The sequence below is a fragment of the Mus pahari genome, chromosome 20 (genome assembly GCF_900095145.1).
Source record: "Mus pahari chromosome 20, PAHARI_EIJ_v1.1, whole genome shotgun sequence".
Taxonomy (NCBI): Eukaryota; Metazoa; Chordata; class Mammalia; order Rodentia; family Muridae; genus Mus; species Mus pahari.
The window spans coordinates 8,595,846-8,616,156 of NC_034609.1; the positions used below are offsets into that span (position 1 = coordinate 8,595,846).

The following is a 20,311-nucleotide window of genomic DNA, read 5'->3' on the forward strand; positions in this document are numbered from 1 at the left end:
CACACACACACACACACACACACACACACACACACACACACACGCCTGGGTCTCGGTCTCTTACCTGTGGCCTGTGGGACTTCTCCACCTGCTCCTTTGCCTTTCTTCCTAAAGATTTGTTTTATCATTTTATGTACGAGTGCTCTGTCTGCATGTACACTCACATGCCAGAAGAGGGCGTCAGATCCCATTACAGATGGTTGTGAGCCACCATGTGGTTGCTGGGATTCAAACTCAGGACCTCTGGGAGAGAAGCCAGTGCTCTTAACCAGTGAGCCATCTCTCTAGCCCCATTTCCATCCTTTCAACTGCTCCCCAGGATTCCAGATGTTAGAAGAATCATAAAACAAACAAACAAAAACTTCTACTCCTTTGCCCAGGGAAAGCAAGCTCCCGGCCCGGCCACGCTCGCTCTTTCTGGAGAGCCGTCTGTGGCTTCCCTAGCCATCCACGCCAGACTCTCCATCTCCTCTTCTCCCTTCTGCAGAACAATCTTATCTCCAAGGTGCCCAGAGGAGCACTGAGCCGCCAGACTCACCTCCGTGAGCTGCACCTCCAGCATAATCGGTTGACAGACAGCGGTCTGGATGTAACTACCTTCAGGTAGGTACACTGCAGTCCTGTGCTCGGCAGCCGCTCCTATAGGATTCCTAACCAGGGCTTCACTTAGCAAGCACCCAGTGTATACCCAGCTTCCCTGCCTGGCATAAAAGGTGTTACTGCTGCGTTGGGTGGCAGGTGTCCCTGTCCCCTGCTACCCTTTCTTGAGGTTACCCAATAGTTCGGGGATTTGTGGTAGAGAGATAAAGTCCAGGTTCTCACATATGCCAGGAAACAAAACAAGTTGCCCATCTGGCCACAGCTCAATAGGATTTCTCGTGCTGGAGAGATGGCTCAGTGGATAAGAGCACCCGACTGCTCTTCCGAAGGTCCGGAGTTCAAATCCCAGCAACCACATGGTGGCTCACAATCATCTGTAACAAGATCTGACTCCCTCTTCTGGAGTGTCTGAGGACAGCTACAGTGTACTTACATATAATAAATAAATAAATAAATCTTTAAAAAAGAAAGAAAGGAAGGAAGAGAGAAAGAAAGAAAAGAAAGGATTTCTCTGTGTAGCCCTGGCTGTCCTAGAACTCACCCTGCAGACCAGGCCGGCCTCACACTCAGAGATCTGCCTGCCTCTGCCTCCCTCCAGAGTGATGGGATTAAAGGTGTGCACTACCACCCCAGCTTTTTTTGTTTTGTTTTGTATTTTGTTTTTGAGACAGGGTTTCTCTGTGTAGCCCTGGCTGTCCTGGAACTCACTTTGTAGACCAGGTTGACCTCGAACTCAGAAATTCGCCTGCCTCTGCCTCCCAAGTGCTGGGATTAAAGGTGTGTGCCACCACACCCAGCTGTTTATTTTGTTTTTAAGACAGGGTCTCTCTATGTAGACATGGGTGCCCTGGAGTTCATGTAGACCAGACCAGCCTCCAAATCATTTAGCTCTGCCTGCCTCTGCCTCTGGGACTGAGGTTATACGACACAACTCCCAGCCCAACTTGTTTATGTTTATGAATGGTTTTGCCTGCATGGATGTCTGTGCACCATGTGTATGCAGTACCTGAAGGAAGGGGAAGGCTGGAAGAGGCCAGCGATTGCCTGGGACTGGAGTTAAGGTGGTTGAGAGCAGCTGTGTGGGTCCTGGGAAGTGAACCCTGGGCCTCTGGAGAAGTAGCCAGTGCTCTTAACCTCTGAGCCATCTCTCCAGCCCTGTCCCTTTTGTTTGGTGGCTTGTTTGTTTTTTAATAGTCTACTTGTATGTAGTTCGGGCTGGCATGGAACTCACAATCCTCTTAGCTCCCCTCGTGAATGCTGTGATTCCACACTTCTATCTATGGCCACTCTGTATATATATATATATATATTTAAATAACACTTCCTATGTATCATATCAACCTAGCTTCATTGCTACATCACTTTCAGTGTGAAATCTCCAGTTTAAAAGAGTTCTGAAACCATTTCTTTTCCTCTCTGGTAAGATCTGTGGGATCTCTTTCTTTTTTCTTTTTTTTTAAAGATTTATTCATTTATTATATTTAAGTACACTGTAGCTATCTTCAGACACTCCAGAAGAGGGAGTCAGATCTCATTACGGGTGGTTGTGAGCCACCATGTGGTTGCTGGAATTTGAACTCCGGACCTTCGGAAGAGCAGTTGGGTACTCTTACCCACTGAGCCATCTCACCAGTCCGGGATCTCTTTCTTGAAGTGTCCATTCCCCTCTCTCCCATCAGCAAGCTGAGCAGCCTTGAGTACCTGGACCTGTCCCACAACCAGCTGGCCACAGTACCCGAGGGTCTGCCGGGAACTCTGACCATATTGCACCTGGGTCGCAACTGCATCCAGCACGTGGAAGCTGTAAGGCTGCACAAAGCAAGGGGTCTGCGCTACCTGCTGCTGCAGCATAATAAGCTGGGGGCCTCGGCTCTGCCCAAGGGGACGCTGAGGCCTCTGCGAGCCCTGCACACCTTGCACCTCTATGGCAACAAGCTGGAGCGTGTGCCTCCCGCATTGCCCCGCCACTTGCAGGCCCTGGTGATGCCCCACAACCGCGTGGCCACGCTGGGTGCGCGGGATCTGGTCTCCGCGAGAGCCTTGGCCGAGCTCAACCTGGCCTACAACAACTTGGCCAGTGCACGCGTACATCCCAGTGCCTTCCTCCGCCTGCGCTCCCTGCGCAGCTTGGACCTGGCTGGTAACCAGTTGAGTAGGCTGCCTGAGGGTCTGCCCGCCAGTTTGCGCTCGCTGAGACTGCAACGCAACCAACTGCGGACTCTGGAGCCAGAGCAGCTCGCAGGCCTGAATAAGCTACGGGAACTGAACTTGGCACACAATCGGCTCCGCGTGGGCGACATTGGGCCTGGCACCTGGCAGGAGCTACAGGCACTTAAGGTCAGGGGTTTAACTACAATGTGGTCATCTCCATCCCACCGCTGGCCCAGCTCCGAGCCAGGGCATGGCCCAGAGTCCCGTGTGGGCATCCTGAGATGGTTGAAACAGACCCTGTTTGGGCTGTTGCTAAGTCCCCACCTGACTTCTGAGCACTCCTCCATTCTACCCAATGACTGTGGCCTCTAGGTACCTGTCTGACCCCAAACATCCTAGTTAGAGGCCATCTGGTGATCACAGAAAGTGACAGTGTGGTTGGTAGTTGGTAAGGACCAGAGGCAGGTGTGGGATGGACCCGGCCGCACAGCACAGGGGAGGCTGAGGTAATGGAAAGAAAAAAGGGGAGGTGGGGGAGGGAATGGAAGGAAAGAAAAAGCAAAGGGTGTGAGGGGCCATCATCTTCACATCCTTGTCTTGCTGAATCGGGTAGGCAGGAACTTCTACCTATCCCCACCCACCCACCCATGGGTAAAACAAATAGATAAGGCTCGGTTGATCTCTATGAACCGAGGGAATTTGGTGATCACCATTATTGAGTAAGGATCTGGAGGCCTGCGCTGGGCAGGGAAGAACTGGAGAGGGGCTGGAAGCTCTGAGTGTGCAAGGCCAAGGCCCTGAGCCTGCTGTCTTGCTGTGTGCCTGTCAGGTGCTGGACCTGAGCCACAATGAGCTATCTTTTGTGCCCCCTGATCTGCCTGAGGCCCTGGAGGAGCTACACCTGCAGGCTAACCGTATCAGTCATGTGGGCCCAGAGGCCTTCCTCAGCACCCCCAACCTGCGTGCCCTCTTTCTCAGGTGAGGGGCAGGGGAGTCGGGATGATGGTGGTAGCTCTCCTGTCACCACCCTAATGTCCCTGCCTCTCTGCACAGGGCTAACAGGCTTCATATGACCAGCATCGCAGCTGAGGCCCTCCAGGGGCTTACACACCTACGTGTGGTAGACACTGCAGAAAACCCGGAACAGGTCCTGGTCCAGCTGCCACGAAAGGGCAAGGAGCCCTGAGCCCTGGAGGGTGGGGGGAGGGGGCAGGTGGCCAGGTAGCCCTGGCCTAAGCTCTGAGACTGTGGACTAAGAAAGCTCTTAGCTACGACCTGAGAGGCTGTGCATGTCCTGTCCAGAGCTGGCCAAAGCACTAGGAGCAGTTGTCTCCTATAAGAGGTGGTTATGGGCTGAAGCAGGAAGCATGCCGACTTGAACATTCTGGGGCGCAGACTACACCCTCCACTACAGATGGTGATGGGGAAATAAAGCAGATGCCCTCTCATGTTCACAGGGGACTCAGTCCCAGTGAGACCGACCCATCTCTTCCCCAAATCTCAAAGAAGCGTCTCTTCTGTCCCTAAGTGGGAAGACAAAGCTACAGGATATGATGTCAGTGTGGTCCCATGGCCTGTGAATGATGTAGGAGACCTGAGGCAGACACAAGGGTCACCAAATAGTGTCCTGCAGGACCCAGCCTGTGTATGCCCAAAAAGCCCAAGCCATGGGCTCACCCAGGCCTTTCCAGGGAACTGGATTGAGTGGGGACACCAGCCACTGGGGTGGGGGGGGTACATCAAGGACAAAAAGACAACACTGAGGCAAGTGTGGCCTTGGCTGTTCATTCTGTGTTGGCCCTGGGGTGGGGGCAGCTGGGTCAGGACAGTGCCTAGGAAGCCAGCTGAGCTGGACAGCCTCAGAGGTATCTTTGGAGAGGGCTGCAGGGTTCACAATGGGAGGGGCAGGCAGTAAAGTGCTTGCAGGGGCCTCTGGGTTCACGTCCCAGCTGCCCTCTTGCTCCAGATGCTCCTGGATGTGCAAACAGGACTCTCCGAGGCCCAGCCAGGCAGGCTGGGGTGACTGTGCTGTCCCGATGCCCCTGGGCCAAAGGCCTGGACAGGGCGAGTCCAGAACCAACTGTCCGCTGATTGTCTGCTTGTCTGCTCGGTGGCCATGGAGCTCTGCCTGGCATCGGGCTGTGGGGCCTGTAGTCCAGGGTGGGCCTCACCTGCGGAGTCGCTGCAGCTGGGGGAGGTATGAGGGGTCAGGGGGCCACCAGCACATGTGAGCCCCCCACCTCCGTGGCCACTTAACTTACCTCGCTCTCCACCAGGTTCCGCCGGTACAATGCCTCCTTCGCAGCCTCCTAGGGAAGGGGTGATTGGTTGACAGTGTAGGGTGACCCTGACCCTCTAACTTGGTACCCGACAGACACATAGGTCCAGCTTACCCTGCTTCCGTCGTAGCCCAGGCGCCGGGCAGCCTCTGTATAGAAGTGCAGCTGGCGCTCCAGATGGCTTGCATACTCTTGAGAAGTGGAAGTGGGAGTCAGGGCCAGGAAGCTGCTTCTCCCACTTTTGTCTTTCCCCCATACAATGGGGATTCTCGGTTCCCTACCCACTTCACACACCTCTCTTATCAGACAGACCTCTCTCCAGCCCCCTCCTTGGTCCTCCCTCTCCAGACACATCCTTCTGTAGTCCCTCCCTCGCCAGATACACACCCCCTTTTCAGCCCCATTTCTGCCCCTACCCCTGCGGAGGGCAGCACCCCCCTGCTCCAGCTGTGCCCTCTGCCATTGGCTACGCTGTACTACGTCCTGGTACTGCTGGGCCACTTCTGGAGGCACAGGCCGGCGTGCCTGCCTCAGGGCCAGGATCTGGAGGGTACAAAGTGGGCTGTGAGCCAATCTAGAACCCAAGCCTACAGCCCACCCCATTGAGCCCAGCAGGGCAGGCACCTACCTTCCTTTCTAGCCGCTCTTGGTCAAAGGCCAGCACGCTAAGGCTATGCAGGGGCCGTGCTGATCTGCAGGTGGAGAGGGGTTGAGGGGCTACAGGGGAAGTGCTGGGGACCCACAGGAGTCAGTGGACAGAGGTACGGGGTGGGTGGGTGGGGCTAGAGCAATCTCAGAAGGGCCTCAAGGCATCCAGAGACCAGGAAGGTCTGCAGTCTGCCTGTCATCCCGCCACTCAGGGAGGGGAGGCAGGGGACATGAGTGAGGGAGAGAGACAGAGACAGAAGAAAGTACAAGACTGAAGACAGGGAAGCTGGACATGCTGACAATGGTCAGATCACAAAGGGTCTCAAAGATCAAGTCAAGGTTTGTGAACTGAATTCCCCAAGAGAAGGGTGTCAAGCTAGCTCTGAGGTCAGATGGGATACGGTCTGGTGTGACTGATGGAAACTACACGAGGAACTGGGACAAGGGAGGACTCTCTTCAGTGCGGCGCAGCCTAGACTTACCTGTTGCCTGCTTCTCTTGAGGACGCGGGTATGAGAGGAGCCTTTGCTTTGGGCCCAGTGACCTGTTTTGGTAGAGAGTCAGTCCAGTGAGTACTGAGTCCCTGACCCTAGCCCTACTCCCAGAGGTGACTGAGAGGCAGGGACTCACAGTGGGCACAGCTGCTGGGATGTGATCAATGACCAGCCACCTCTCAGTTGTAGTTTCCAACTGCTGGGCTGTCAGTGGCTCCCGGATGCGAACCATCACTTCGAGCCTCCCCCCTGTGGGCCGGCGTCCATCTAAAACCTAGGTAGGAGTAAGTGCTGGTGTGGGCAAGAGCAGCATCCTCAACAGAAGCCCCGGGGAACGCCAGCGATGACTCCAGTAACACCCCAGAGCGCTCAGAGTCTGCAAGCACCAGCTTACCTCCAGGATCTCATGGACTTCACAAGCTGTTTCCAACGTATCCAGCTTCAGCTGGGCTGTACCTAGCACCCTGTCCGTCTTGAACAGCCCCCTGTACGGAGGAGGTGTGATGGTTAGCATGCTGTTCCGCTCCCCCTGGAGCCCAGAACCTATGATCACTGGCTCACCCCTTGTGGACCACTTCGAACTTGATGCCCTTGGTTTGGATGGCCCTTCGGAAGCCACGGTGGCCACGGTTGATGCAGAGTTTGAACTGCTCCTTAAATTCTATGCAGGGAAGGAGGGAAGAACAAGAAGCGGCTGGGAGTGAGGTTGTGCACTGGCTTTTACTTGGTGTGCACGTGTGCTGTTTATGTATGCTCTCATGGGGGTTACACCCACGTGGCCCACAAGCTCTCCTGTCTCCTCCTTACTGCAGGAGTGTGGGACTGTGGAGGCATGTTGCTGTGCCGGTTTTAAGTCAGATCTAGGGATTCAAATTCATGCCCTTCTGTTTGCCCTGCAATTGCTTCACCCACTGAACCGTCTTTCTCAGTCCTTGTTTTTTGCTTTTTGTTTTTTTGAGGGGCTGGGGTGGGAGCCCAGGGCTTGTGCATGCAAGGGAATACCTCTGAGGTAGGGTTCCACTGTGGCCCTAGCTTTAGGTTATCTTCTGTAGAAGACAAGGTGACTCACCAGGGGAGTCTGTGTTTTTGATCACACTGGTCTTGTCTTTCTGAGCTTCTTCCTGTATCAGGGAGAAGGAAGGAACGATCAGGACCCAGGCCAGATGTGAACTTCTGCTTGCCTTGCTTCTTGGTCTACACCCACTTAAAGATTGTACCTACCACATTGGGATAAGGGAAGTCGAAGCGGACAAAGGCATCCAGGTCACTGGGGGACAGCCCTGTAGGTAGACAAGGGTCAGACCTAGGCAGATAGACCAGCCCGCCCTTGCTTCAGGGCTGCCTCCTCACCTGTGGGTGTGGGCAAGTTGATGCCCTTCACGATAAACAGGAGCATGTCACTGTTGCTCAAGTCCGGAAAGACCCTTTCAGTAGGCAGGGAAACAGAGGTCGGCCCCTCAGCCAAGCTGGGGCTCTCATGTCCCTCAGTGCAGCATGGACCCTCCAAACTTCACAGTCAGGATGCAGGGCTAGGCATTCCCTTGCTTGACTGCTGGGCTCCCTGTTCAGTGCTTACATGTTTATTTGGTACCGACTTCTGTTTCTGTATATAGTGTGTGCACAGACACACATGTCCCTCTCCTTGCTGACCTATCGCCCTGGCCCTTACTCGCTAGTTTTATTTGAGTCTCCTGTGTACTCGGCAGCATCTTAGCTGCGTTCTTTGCTCTACATCCCTGGAGTCCCACTAAAGTGTCAACCAGGACTCTAGTTGCTAGAGGATCTTTTACTTCTGAGGCAAAGTCCCATGTAGCTCGGGCTGGCCTCAAACTCATCACGTAGCCAAAGCTGGCTTTGAATTTCTGATCCTTCTGCCTCTGCTTCCTCAGCTGGATCTGGTTTATGAAGTCCTGGAACCCAGGATCTCATGCATTGCTGGCATGAATCCTACCAGTTGAGCCACACTCGCAGCCTCCTCCTCTCCTTTACTGTTTTCTGAATATCTGCCAGTGTCAGCAAGGCCCTAGCCAACACGGCAGCACCTCTCGTGCCCGCGGATGCCTGTGTCCTACCATCTAGTCACTCTTGAGCAGAATCAAGTCCTGCTACCGCTTCCCCAGGGGCAGCTCCCTCCCAGCCGTCCCCCAGCCCGGGGCTCTGGGCCCTACTTGATGACACTGAAGGTCCTCTGCTCAAAGCGGGCTGCAGGTGTGGGCAGACTGCGGGCGAAGGCTTGTTTTAAGGTGTCCATGCTCCGCTTACAGTCCTCCGCCAGCTTCTCAAACCTGTTGAGAAGGCGCTGCTCAGGGCCCTGGCCAGCGGGCTGCCAGTGCAGGTCCCAGGGAGGCGGGCACTTACTTAATGGTTTCAGCAATGTTGCCCAGGTGGGTGAACTGTGTGGAGTGGTTTAGACACATCTGCAGGGCACAGAAGTGGAGGGTGAGAGGGAGGACAGCACAGGGGACAGGGACAGGGACAGGGTCACTGGCGGGGCCTTACTTCATGTTGCTGTCTCAGGAGCTTGGTAAGTTCCCCATAGCGACGCACAGCTTCCTGAGACAAGCCTGGGCCAGGCCGCTGCACCAGCACAAAGTCGTCCTTGTTGACAGGAGCAGGTGGCACCTGTGGAGGATGAGGTTGGCAGGCACAGGCCTCCTGACCTACCAGGAACAGCTCATCCAGGCTCTGCCCTCATCCCTGCCCATCACTCTATCTCCCGAGTGGGGTCTCCCCTCAGTTCACACTATCTGACACAACAAAACTATCTTTGGGGCACCCAAGCCCCTGTCTGTGCTGCCCTGTGCAGGCCCTGCTTTGTGGCTGGGACTAGGGGTGCAGCAGCAAATGGACAGAGCCAAGCACTGTGGCACCCCATGGGGATGTCAGCACATAAGAGACTGGCAGGAGAACTGAAAGTCAGACGATAGCATGGGATCCAGTGAGCCCAAGGCTTGCCTGTGTACAGATTTAAGAAGAGGGAGAAAGCCCAATGAGTAGCTGGGGGAGCACTCCAGGGTGAGAAGAGGGTGCAAAAACCCTGTGGCTAGAGGTGCCGGGTGTCTGCGGACAGAGGAAGGAGGGAGGCAGATCAGATCATGCAAGACCATGGGCCACAGTAAAGTGTGGGTTTACCAGCGTGTCACTGTGGTCTCCCTAGCTAGAATGTGTGCCCTGGAAGGGTGGGGGGGGTTTGTCTATTTTATTCTGCCCAGCATTATGTCCCCAGGACCCAGTGTGTGCTCCACACATATTTTCTGTCATGTTGCTGCTGTCTGTCATACAAGGGATCCCAGGATCCTTCCTGACTTTGAGGTGAGAATGACTTCAGGTCTCCAAAAATAAAAATACTGCTCGGGGTGAGCAGTCCTATCCAAAGTGGCAGAATCTGGTAACTGTCTCCAGAGATTAGAGTCTCTTCTCTGCTCCTGCAGGAAACTGCAAGCCCCAGAATACTTTGCAGCTAGGCACATGGCTAGCTCTAGCCAATGGGAGATAAGCAAAGGACAGGTTCTAGAGACAGGAGTTTTTTGCTGTAGAGGAACAGGCAGAAGTCAGGGCATTCCCAGGTCTCACAGTGACTCCCTGAAGTCACTGCAACTGTTGTCTTCCAACGGCCTACTTGTCACGGCAGCTTAGCTTAAATAATACATTCTAGGTCACAAGGCTGCTAAGGGGACAGTATGTGTAAGCATGGAGGCCTCACCTTGGCAATGTCCACAGGCAGTCCATTGCGAGAGGCCTCTAGCATGGGCTCTAGCCCTTTGGCCTGGCGCAGGTGCATCTTGGCGCCCTCTACGTCGTTCTTTTGCTTGGCACGCAGTGCGGCCTGCAGGAGCTGCTTCTTCCGGCCCTCCAGGAAGGCCAGCTGCTGCTGGGCTGAAGGCGGAAAGCCTCAGTGGGGCTACCTAACCCATTGGGGTCAGGTTGGCCTGGGTAGCAGGGCGGGTGGGGTACTTACCCCTGTTGGATGTGCCCTTGGGGGCAGCTTTGCCGGCTGGGGCTGGTCCTGATGGAGGTGCCCTGGAGGGCGAGGACTTCCGCTGGGTTGTGGAGGCAGCAGGGGTGTTCTGCTGCAAAGGCAGAGAGAGAGAGGTCAGATTGTCCCCAAAGCCTGCAATGACTCATTCCCAGGTGTCAGAACCCAAAACCAAAAACCTATCTCTGTCTTCAACAGGGTCTCATGCGTTAGGCTGGACTCAAACTCATGATGTAGCTAAAGCTGACTTTGAACCTCCGCTCTTCATGCCTCAGCCTCCCTAGGGCTGAGATCACAGGTATGAGGTATGCCTGGCTCGTCCTCAGCGCTGAACATACTCATGGTCCTGTTTCCACCTGCTCTCTGCAACGGCTCTGCACAGGGAGGCTATCCTATGTTGCGCCCAATCTCTAGATGAAAGGACTAAGGCCCAGAGCCCTACAGTCAAGAGGAGGCAGGCCTATGGCATGAGGCTTGTCACTCCTGCTCTGGCCAGGCTTCCCAGGTCTTTTCCCATTGTCCCTCCCCATCTCAGCCCTGACCCCTTGCACCTTCTTAGGAGTCTCCTCCTCTTCGTCATCCGAGCCTTCGTCGTGGTTGGCAAGCCTCATGGCAGTTTCCAGGACTCCCACTAGGCTCTGCTGAGCGGGCTCTGCAGACTCCAGACCCTGCATTGGGGGGAAGCCTGGGCGGCAGAGTGGCCTGGTCAGTGCCCCCATGGGGGAGGCCATTACCCCTCCTCCACTAAAGAATTCCAGGACTTTCTCTTTGTTGGTTTTCTGAACAGCTTCACTGTGTAGCTCAGGTTGGCTTTGAGCATGCAGTCCCCCTGCCTCAGCCTCCCAGGTTCTGGGATTATAGGTATGTGTCACACCAGGCTTACTGCTTTCTCTATACCAAAGATGGAGCCTGGGGCTTTGTGCATGCTAGGAAGTGCCCACCCGGAGTCTGAGCTGATCTGAGTGGAGGAGCTAGGAACCGCAGAGTGCCTGAACTCCTGACTCCCCTCCCCCGGCTGCTGCTCATTCCCATGGCACTTGCTTCTCTTGTCCACCCTGGGCTTAGGCAGCTCCTGACAGACTGTGAGGTGGGCCTCAGCTGGAAGAGGGGCCCCTAATGTGGAGGGTAAGTGTTTCTACAGAAGACCTGTGGACAGCTGAGAACTTCGAGATTTCTACTCTATGGAGGGCCTGGCGGGAGTGAACAGAATGGAGGAGGTGGCGAGAGGGACGGTTGGAAGACAGAACTAGCTGCAAACAATCTCGTGACTGACAACTTTCCAGTATCCCTGACGCAGACAGTGCTGTCATGACTCACTCCAGTCTGGTTAAGAAGTCTACAAAGTTCCTGAGTGCATAGTTACGGCTGCATGAAGAGCCATAAGCAAGAACAAGACCAGCAAAAGGCCCAGAGGTAGGAGGGGGGGGTGGGGAGCCTGTCCTAGGACAGCCCTTACCTGGGAAAACATACTTGGGGTGGGGCCTACCTGGGGGCACTGGCAGCTCCGCCACATCCACAGCTCGGCCTGCCTTGTGGGCACGAATGGCGTCTTGGTATTGCTGCAGGGCACAGAGGTGTTAGGGGACCCTGAGAGAGCTCCTGGGAGCGTTCATCTGGCCCCCTACACACCTTGACAATTCGTTCGTGCATGCGTGCCTTCCGCTGGTCACCCTTGGCCTTGGCCTGGGCTGCAGCCACATGGTACCGCTCCATTCGCTGTTCCAGGGCCTCCAGGAGGTTCCTCGGGGGTTGGGGAACCTCTGGGCCAGAAGAGGTGGGAGACAGGTTAAGGGGTGAGGGCAATAGGACACTGGCCCCGTCTGCCCACCTCGAAGGACCTCAGCAGCCTACCTGGCCTGGTGAGTGTTGAGGCAGGGGTCAAAGGTTGGGCAGCTGGCAAGGGGGGCTCTGGGGACAGCTGGTCTGGAGATAGAGTACAGCTCAGTGAGGGGCTTGCTTGGTTATTGTGGGCAGCACCAAAGTGAACATTAGGAGTAGGAAGGACACAGGATAAAGTCCTCACCAGGGGGAGGGGGCAGGCGGGACAGGTCCACCAGTTCCCCACGGCTGAGGGCCTCCAAGACAGGGTCAAAGCTCTGTGAGAAAGAATGAGATGAGCAGAGGGGGCTCCCGGGACCCCAGGGGGTGTTCTATACCCTGCCCTATGGCAGAGGACTGCAGCTGAGGCTCTAGCAGGGACAGCTGATTCTCCAGAGGAGCTAGGACGGGAGCCTGTAATCAGCCTCTGGCTCCCCTCCAACAGCTGGCCCTGTCTGTGGGCTGAGACCCACCTTAGCTATTCTCAAGTGTCTGGTGGCTGTAGCAGTGTCATCCTGATGCTTGGCACGAAGCGCAGCCAGTTTGTACTCGTGCTGGAGGCTCTGCAACCGGGCTAGGGGGCTGCAGGGATCTAGAAAGAAGAACACCACACAAGAAGCCTAGGCTAAGCTCACTACACAAACTGTCCATTTGATTCTCACAATTTGAGTCCATTTTACAGATGGAAAACTGAGGCTCAAAGGCATGCTCCCTGCCAAGTTCACTCACCTGTCCAGTGGCATGAGGGACATTTGTTCTAGGCATGGAGGTTTGGGGAAGCTACAATGTCCCCCTCTACTGGGTTCTTGAAAGCCCAGTGGGAACTTGTTCCCATTTAATCTGTCAGTTTTCATCTTAAATTTAAACAGTAGCCAAGGCCGCCACTCATAGCACCTTACAATTATGAGCACCACAGCGATAACTGTAAGCCTTTCTCCTCCGTGGCATCTATGGGCTAGGGAGTTGATGGACGAACAGACAGCCTCACGAATGCTGGCAACTGCATGGCCACCAAACCACGCCCCTGGCTTCATCCTTGTGACCAGAAGGTGCAACAGGCAAAGGCTTCTGTTACCACCTGGTGGTCTGGGTTTGACGTCGGGGCCCACACAGAAGGTGAGAACTGACCCCCTCGGGTTACCCTCCGACCATTACACACGTGCCCTGACACAGAAGTCCCCCCACACGCAATTAAAAAGTGGACATTCAAAAGTGACTGGAAACTCATCAACATTTACTTTAATCAACAGTTTCAGATTGTGCCTGAGTGGTTTGCTTGTGGGTGCATCACACACTTGCTTGGTAACCTTGGAGGCCAGAGAACACTGGAATCACACCACCATGTGGGAGTTGGGAACCTAACCTGGGTCCTATTCAAGAGCAATAAATGCTCTTAACTTCTGAGCCAACATTCTCCAGTCCCAACACTTACTTCTTATTTTTAAATCCCTAGAGCGATGTAGCTATTTGTGTGCGTCTGAGTGATTTGCCTGCAGATGCGTCTTTACCCCAGCAATGTGTGTCTGGTGCCTCAGGAGGCCAGAAGAGAATGTCATATCCCACTGGCCTGGAGTTACAGATGGTTTTGACCCTGACCTGAGTGCTGGAAATCAAACCTGTGTCCTCTGAAAGAGCAGCCAGTACTCCTAACCACTCACCAGCTCTTGGGCTCCATACTTTTTTTTTTTTTTTTTTTTTTGAGACATGATCTTATTATATAGCCCTGGATGGCCAGGCTGGCCTTGAAACTCAAAGTGTTTGTTCTGCCTTCCAAGTACTGAGATTAAAGACACGTGCCTGCATGCCTAGCCCTGTTTCTTTCTTTTTATTTATTTATTTATTTATTTGTTGTTGTTGTTGTTGTTGTTGTTTTTCGAGACAGGGTTTCTCTGTGTAGCCCTGGCTGTCCTGGAACTCACTTTGTAGACCAGACTGGCCTCGAACTCAGAAATCTGCCTGCCTTTGCCTCTTGAGTGCTGGGATTAAAGGCGTGTGCCACCACGCCCGGCTTGTTTCTTATTTTATAATTTACAGTAAAACACATAAAACTTACTTAACATTGTTTTTCTTTTCTTTTTCTGTCGTTTTATGTTGGGTGGGGACGGTGGGACACATCTTTAACCTTAGTGCTCGGAGGCAGACAGCGGCAGGGAGATCTCTGAATGCACAGCCAGTCTGGTCTACACAGTGAGATCTAGGACAGCCAGGGCTGCAGAGTGAGACCTTGTCTCAAGAAAGGTTTAAACAATTTTTTTATTAATACTGTGCATGTGGAGGTCCCAGGACGATTCTGTGCAGCTGACTCTCCATCCTCCTTTCCTTTGCTTATGGATCTGACAGCCTGAGACCCTCCTAAGACTGGAGTTAGTGTCTCTATCTTTTATAGCTTCTTCACTGCACATCATGTCCCCATAAAAACAAGAAGCAAAACCCAGCTGGGTGTGGTGGCGCACGCCTTTAATCACAGCACTCAAGAGGCCGAGGCAGGTGGATCTCTGTGAGTTTGAGGCCAGCCTGGTCTACAGAGTAAGTTCCAGGACAACCTGGACTATTCACAGAAAAACCTTGTCTCAAAAAACAAAAACAAACCAAAAACAGCATCGTTTTCTCATGGTTCTTATGTTAGAGCACATGCTAAAAAGAAATTAATTCCTTTTTATGGCTAAATAGTATTCCATTGCATGTACAGCCCACATTTTAAGGTCTCTGAAGAGACCCTGTATCACCCTGGCCCTTCCCACCATTTACCTGGGGGTAGCTGGGGCTTAACAGAGGTTGGTGTAGTGGTAGATGGGGCCTCCAAGGTGCCGCTGGACTCTGGGGCTGGTGGGCTTACAGGAGCCAACTGGGAAGTAGCTTGGGTGTGGCTGTGCCCAGCTGCTGGTCCCTTCCCCGATGCCACAGGTGGTGGAATGTCTGCTTCATTGATGGTGTTGCCTTTCTTTGCAGAGACCAGCAGGTTTTCCAGCGTCTGAAACAGGATGTGACGTGAGTCTGAGACCAAGGGCGCTGTGCTCGGTGCTCCCGGGTCCAGGTAGGGTCCCAGCACCCTGCCCCTTTTCTGCTCACCTTGAGCCCCCGGTCATAGCGTCGCATCTTGGCACTGTCCCCAGCTTGCCTGGCACTCTCCAGTGCAGACTGGTAGAGGGCTAGCCTCTCCTGCAGCGTGGCCTCTACTCCTGGGTTGGGGCCTGAAGGCTTTAGCTACAGGAGGGTTGGGGGTACAATCTGGGTGTTGACCCCACTTAGGTCACCCTAGCCAACCCTTCAGATCAGGGACACGTATTTCCCTTGGACCAATCTTTCCCACCCCAAATGATAGAGCCATTACAGTCCAGAGGTAATGTGTCATGTGTAGAACGGGGAAAAGGTGGGCCTTGAACTCTGGTTGTGTGTAAACAAGTGATTTATGGGAGGTATACCTGGGCCACAGGCATCAGGGGCTCCACAGCCTTCTGTTCTTCTCCAAGGACCTCATTTAGCTCTGCCTGCAGGGATACATGGCCAGGGTAGGAAGTCAGGGCTGCTGGACAGGGCAGTGGGGTGATACAGCCTGTCCTGCCCTGTGCTCACCAGCAGGTCCTCATCAGCCTCCACATCATCCTCGTCTGTCCCCTCCTCGTCCTCATCCAGGTCTCTCATGCAGAGCCGGGCCATCTTCTCAATGGCTTCCATTGGCAGGGGACCTGGAGGCAGAAGGAAGCCCTAGCTAAAGCAGGATCCTCCCAGAACCCTACCCACCCATCTGGATACTCAGGGTCCCAGGGAACTGCACAGCGAGCAAGAGAACAGATCCCCTTCCCTGAGCACTGGGACACCCACCATCCTGAAGCCCTTTTAGCCTGATGCCATCATCCATCCACCATCTGCCAACCCCCCCTCCAAACACTCATTTCTTCCCTATCCAGTCTCAGCTATGCTGCCGGACACCCTGAGCTGGAACCTCAGCTCTGCAACATTCTCACTGTATGACCTTGAGCAAGTTACTTCAGCTCCTTGGCTTCAGGACAGGGGTAACTTAACAGTTCCTCCCAGGTAGACTGTGCGGACTAAAGGTGAATTAAATTCTTGGAGCAGCAAAGCACGCAGCGGTCCCTGCCTCATCCACAGGTAAGAGCACCTTCCTCCTCCTCAGGCTTTCGCCCCAGCACCTTCCTTGCGTCCTCACTCTTATGCCTGGGGCTATAACCAAGTAAAATCAAGGCTGCTGTAAAGCTTCGTCAGATAAGCTAGACAACCTCAGTAAGTCGCAGGACTCCAGTGTGCAGATACAGCATGGAGACACTGGCCAGGAAGATGACTCATGCTGTAGAGGGTAGGAGATGTTATCCTGGCACTCAGAACATTGTGCAATTCGGCTTATCGATGATTCTGGAAGTTTACCGTTTAATTACCCCCACACTGGATGTGAGTAGATGAAAACAAAATAAAAGCATGAATCAAGAGGGGGCGGTATCCATGGCATCTTGTTGGCACAGTGCGTGTCTTTAAGGAAATGGTATTCTGTAAAGTTCTACAAGAGCTGAATTGTCGCCGGACAGTGGTGGCACATGCCTTTAATCCCAGCACTTGGTAAGCAGAGGCAGGCGGATTTCTGAGTTCAAGGCCAGCCTGATCTACACAGTAAGTTCCAGGACAGCCAGGGCTACACAGAGAAACCCTATCTTGAAAAACAAACGGAAAAAACAAAAACAAAAACAAAAACAAAAAAAATAGAGCTGAATTGTCAAAAAATGGGAAATACAACTAAGGCTGTGTTTCTCATTTACTTAGTATTTGTATGTGTGCACATGCATAGATGCACATTTGTGTGCTACAGCACATGTGTAGAGGTCAGAGGACATCTTTCAAGGGTCAGTTCTCTCCTTCAACCACGCAGGTCTCACGGACTGAACCTCAGGGATCAAACCCAGGGTTGTCAGGCTCGGGACAAGCTTCTTTGCCCACTGAGCCATCTTACTCATGGTCAGGGTCTTATTAACTAATAACCTACAACTTTCCCTTCTGTGTGCTTCTATCTTAAGATTTACTGTACGTTTATGAACTGTATGCACAATGAACTGGTGACCAAGGGGCCTGTGGCTCCCACCTGCATGCTCCCATACATGTTACTTTCCAAAGGCACACACTTACCATCTATGCATTAATCAACACTTTGCTTAGGGACACTGTGAATAGTGAAACCACGCACATAAATTGCAAAATATGAGGAGCTGCGTAGATGGCTTGATAGTTAAGAATACATCCTGCTCCTGCAGAGGACATGAGCTTGGGTCTCAACACTCACATGGGGTGGTTCACAACTACTTGTAACTTCAGCTCTGGGGAATCTGACATACTCTGCTGGCTTCCATGTGTGTCTGCACACATGTTGCATACACACACACAAACCAAATTCTCAACAAAGAAGAAAAACGTGGCAGGAAACAGATTGGAAAAGACCCAATTCCACCCACAGCTGACCCTGACACGATCACCCAGAACCTACTCCAGGAAGGTAGGTCTTCTGTTTTCCTGCCCTATGATCATCCCAGTGCCCAGCTCCAAGTACTGCCCACAGCAGAAGTTCCAAAGAATGTGTTGAGCATTTTTCTTACCTTGGCCTTTCAGTTTCTCTAGAGCCTGGGGCTGACCCCCCACCAAAGCCAGGAATTCAGCCTCCAGCTCCTCCTCATTAACCCCATCCTCAGGGATCATCAGGCCGTCTGAGGAGAAGTCAACCAGCAGACCAAGCTATGGGAACAACCACGGTCCAGTTAGACCTTCCATAGACCACTCAGGCCCAGGCGGCCAGGACAGACCCAGAGACCCGATGGAATGCTGGAACCAAATCTCTAGGAGTAAGCCATTTCTTAGAGACCAGGAGGCTGAGAAAGACACCTCATACAATAACGTCCACCCCAGCAGCAGAGAACCTGCCGAGAATGCACCAGTGTGGGACTGGAAGCATCATTAAACTGCTAACCCTAACCCTAGGATGTGCAAAGCTGGGTTCCATCCCAGCATGGCAAGGAAAAATAAATAAAAGCCATGACGACTATGAAAACGGTGGTGGCAAAGTTGAAAAACTGGGTCTTTCCTATAGACCTGCCCTTCTGCTTTGGCTAGTGACAAACAAAATATGAGTTACATGAAATTACCCTTTCTATTGGTCCAAATTGGCCAAATCTTAGCAATCTACTGAGTGAAGTCATTAGTCACAGAGAGCCCAAGAATCCAGCAGCCATGCTCCCTCTGTTCTAGCATTTTCCATAAATAGTCTCAGTAAGTCTTTATAACTGCCCTTTAACGATTCTTCTAGGCTTCCATTCCACAGGTGGAAAAACTGAGGCTACAAATACATTCAGTTAAATGTACCTAGGTCGGGGGGGGGGGGGAACCTGAGCACAAAGCTAGGTCCTGGGATCCCTGGTTCAAAGATGGGACAAATCAAACTCCCACAGGCCCTGAATCTAGGAGTATGGCGCTGGGCCACAGTCCTGCAGGTTTTCCTGTCCACCACTGGACGGACATTTCTGTCTGTCCAGGTGGTTCATCCTTATGACCTTGGTTAGATCTCTGCGTCTCCCTGACCCTCAGTGTCCTTATCTGTACAATGGATGTAGAGTGTGGCCTGACCCAGTTGATGCAAAGGCCTGAAAAGCCTGTCTGATTGCTTTCCCTTCCCGGTTGGAAGTACCGCAGCAACAGGTGTTCCCCGAAACCCGGGGTGTGACTCTAGAAGCTGGATGGCCCAGCCCAGTAGGCCACACACCTCACCTCGGGGGCGGGGCGGAGACCAGGGTTCACCTGGTGGCGAGGATCAGGCTTTTCTGGGGGTGGGGCACTCCCCGCGCGTGTGAGGAAGGGTCGGGAGAGACTCTGAGGAAGGGTGGGCAGGTACCCCTCGGTGGGTAGGGGGCACACACTCACCTGGCGGGCAGTGACAGCACCTCGGCCCGGGGGTGCCTGGGGTCCATTCCTCTTGTGCATCTTCCAGGCTCGAAGCCCGGACTACCAGCCCCTGCACCTTTGTTTTGCCTTGCCTGGCCTCTTCACCGAAGTCGAATCTCAGAGCTCGCGCTGTTCCTGAGCCCTGAGTCCCTCCTCCGCGCCCGGCCCCCCGGAATTCTCGAGTTTGGGCTGCCCTGCTTCCGCCTTGGCCTTCAGGAGCGCGGCGGCTGGATTCTTGGGCTCGCTAATTAAACTACAATTCCCGGCAGCCAGTGCGTAGGTGCGCATGCGCCTAGCATGAAGTAGGGCAGAGAGAAGGCGGAGCATGCGTAAGGCCTGTAGTCGGTACTGCGCGTGCGTGGGGCGTGGCCTCAGGGGGCGGGAAAGAGAGAGACGGAGAGGGCTGCAGGTGTGAGGGCGCGGCAGTGTGACGTCCTGAGGGCCGTAGCTCCTCACCGCCGCTCCTCGTTCTCTTAGGCTTTGTGGTGGAGTGGGTGCGGGTGTTCCTGCTGTCCCGTCTGTGGCGCAGGTCTTCAGGAGCCCCGTCCACAGTGTCCTCAGAAGTCCTCAGGCCTTCCTGCCTCCCGCGGCCACTTAGCCACGCGGTCCCCGTGACTGCCTATGTGGGCATTTTCTCAGAACGTCACGCCAGTGACCTAGGCGACCTATTCCCCATCAGATCCAGGTTGACCTCGTCCCGACTAAGGACAGAGCAACTTCTGTTACTGCTGTGGCCCAGGTTGGTTCTGGCTTGCCTTGGGTCCCACAGGCTGAAGACGTTGGCCGGAAGGCACTCCTGACGCGGGGTAGCCCGCCCAAAGCCTTCTGTGACTTTGGTGGGTCTCCAGAGACCTCTCAGAAGCTTCCACGTACCCCATGTCCCAGATAATTAAGCTTTGGGCTGGGTGGGGGAGAAACATAGTTGTCTCCAACCCAGGGACTACATTAGATACGGTGAGGGCGACAAGAGCGTTCCTTCACACAGGGGAAGGGTGTGAATGTCTACCTGGCCATGGTTCAAGATGGCTATGACCTGTCTTCCCACCCAGTGTCCTGCTGGAGACAAGCTGACTCCCCTCATCAGCCTGCCAGATGGGTCCAGTGGAGGAGGGAGACGACAGGGTACAGATGGGGACATAACAGTGCTGGCAACAGCTGGAGAGTTTGTTTGTTGTTTTCAGATTTCTCAGGGAAAGATAAAATGAATAAGAAGAAACAGCGGAACTCAGGTATTTGGTTTATTCAAATTGGCTTTTATTTTATTTTATTTTTAAAAATTTATTTTCAAAACACCAAAAAGCAAACAACCAAACAAAAAAACCTAAAGGAGCTGGGCGTGGTGGCACACGCCTTTAATCCCAGCACTCGGGAGGCAGAGGCAGGCAGATTTCTGAGTTCGAGGCCAGCCTGGT

At 53.7% G+C, this 20,311-nt stretch overlaps 3 protein-coding genes across 4 annotated transcripts in view; 2 read left to right on the forward strand and 1 right to left on the reverse strand.

The window, feature by feature from the left end:
* The window catches only part of Podnl1 (podocan like 1), a 7,145-nt gene extending 2,936 nt beyond the window's left edge, over positions 1-4,209 (forward strand). Inside the window, exons 7-10 of the mRNA XM_021220132.1 lie at positions 488-603; positions 2,280-2,937; positions 3,581-3,729; positions 3,805-4,209. Of these exons, the coding sequence (XP_021075791.1) occupies positions 488-603; positions 2,280-2,937; positions 3,581-3,729; positions 3,805-3,937 (1,056 nt within the window). The 3' untranslated portion in view covers positions 3,938-4,209. The remainder of the gene's footprint in view (positions 1-487; positions 604-2,279; positions 2,938-3,580; positions 3,730-3,804) is intronic.
* Positions 4,210-4,511: 302 nt separating this feature from the next.
* Cc2d1a (coiled-coil and C2 domain containing 1A) lies at positions 4,512-19,154 on the reverse strand. Of its 2 annotated transcripts, none has more exons than XM_021220130.2 (29): positions 18,879-19,154; positions 17,564-17,699; positions 15,540-15,652; positions 15,389-15,454; positions 15,036-15,170; positions 14,715-14,937; positions 12,440-12,558; positions 12,172-12,244; positions 12,000-12,071; positions 11,778-11,908; positions 11,635-11,707; positions 10,700-10,833; positions 10,131-10,242; positions 9,876-10,048; positions 8,672-8,794; positions 8,531-8,589; positions 8,341-8,457; positions 7,523-7,596; positions 7,394-7,452; positions 7,242-7,293; positions 6,734-6,833; positions 6,567-6,657; positions 6,309-6,446; positions 6,161-6,222; positions 5,659-5,722; positions 5,447-5,573; positions 5,145-5,221; positions 5,013-5,060; positions 4,512-4,939 (listed from the first exon to the last, which is right to left on the reverse strand). In XM_021220130.2, the coding sequence occupies exons 1-29, from the start codon at positions 18,936-18,938 to the stop codon at positions 4,919-4,921; spliced, it is 2,832 nt and encodes a 943-aa protein (XP_021075789.1). In that variant the 5' UTR covers positions 18,939-19,154; the 3' UTR covers positions 4,512-4,918. The 2 variants fall into 2 exon arrangements, with proteins under 2 accessions (XP_021075789.1, XP_029388504.1); XM_029532644.1 differs by having other exon boundaries at positions 4,523-4,939; positions 10,131-10,239; positions 18,879-19,131.
* Positions 19,155-19,310: 156 nt separating this feature from the next.
* C20H19orf57 (chromosome 20 C19orf57 homolog) overlaps positions 19,311-20,311 on the forward strand; it is a 24,104-nt gene continuing 23,103 nt past the window's right edge. The window contains exons 1-2 of the mRNA XM_029532618.1: positions 19,311-19,638; positions 20,081-20,128. Of these exons, the coding sequence (XP_029388478.1) occupies positions 20,101-20,128 (28 nt within the window). The 5' untranslated portion in view covers positions 19,311-19,638; positions 20,081-20,100. The remainder of the gene's footprint in view (positions 19,639-20,080; positions 20,129-20,311) is intronic.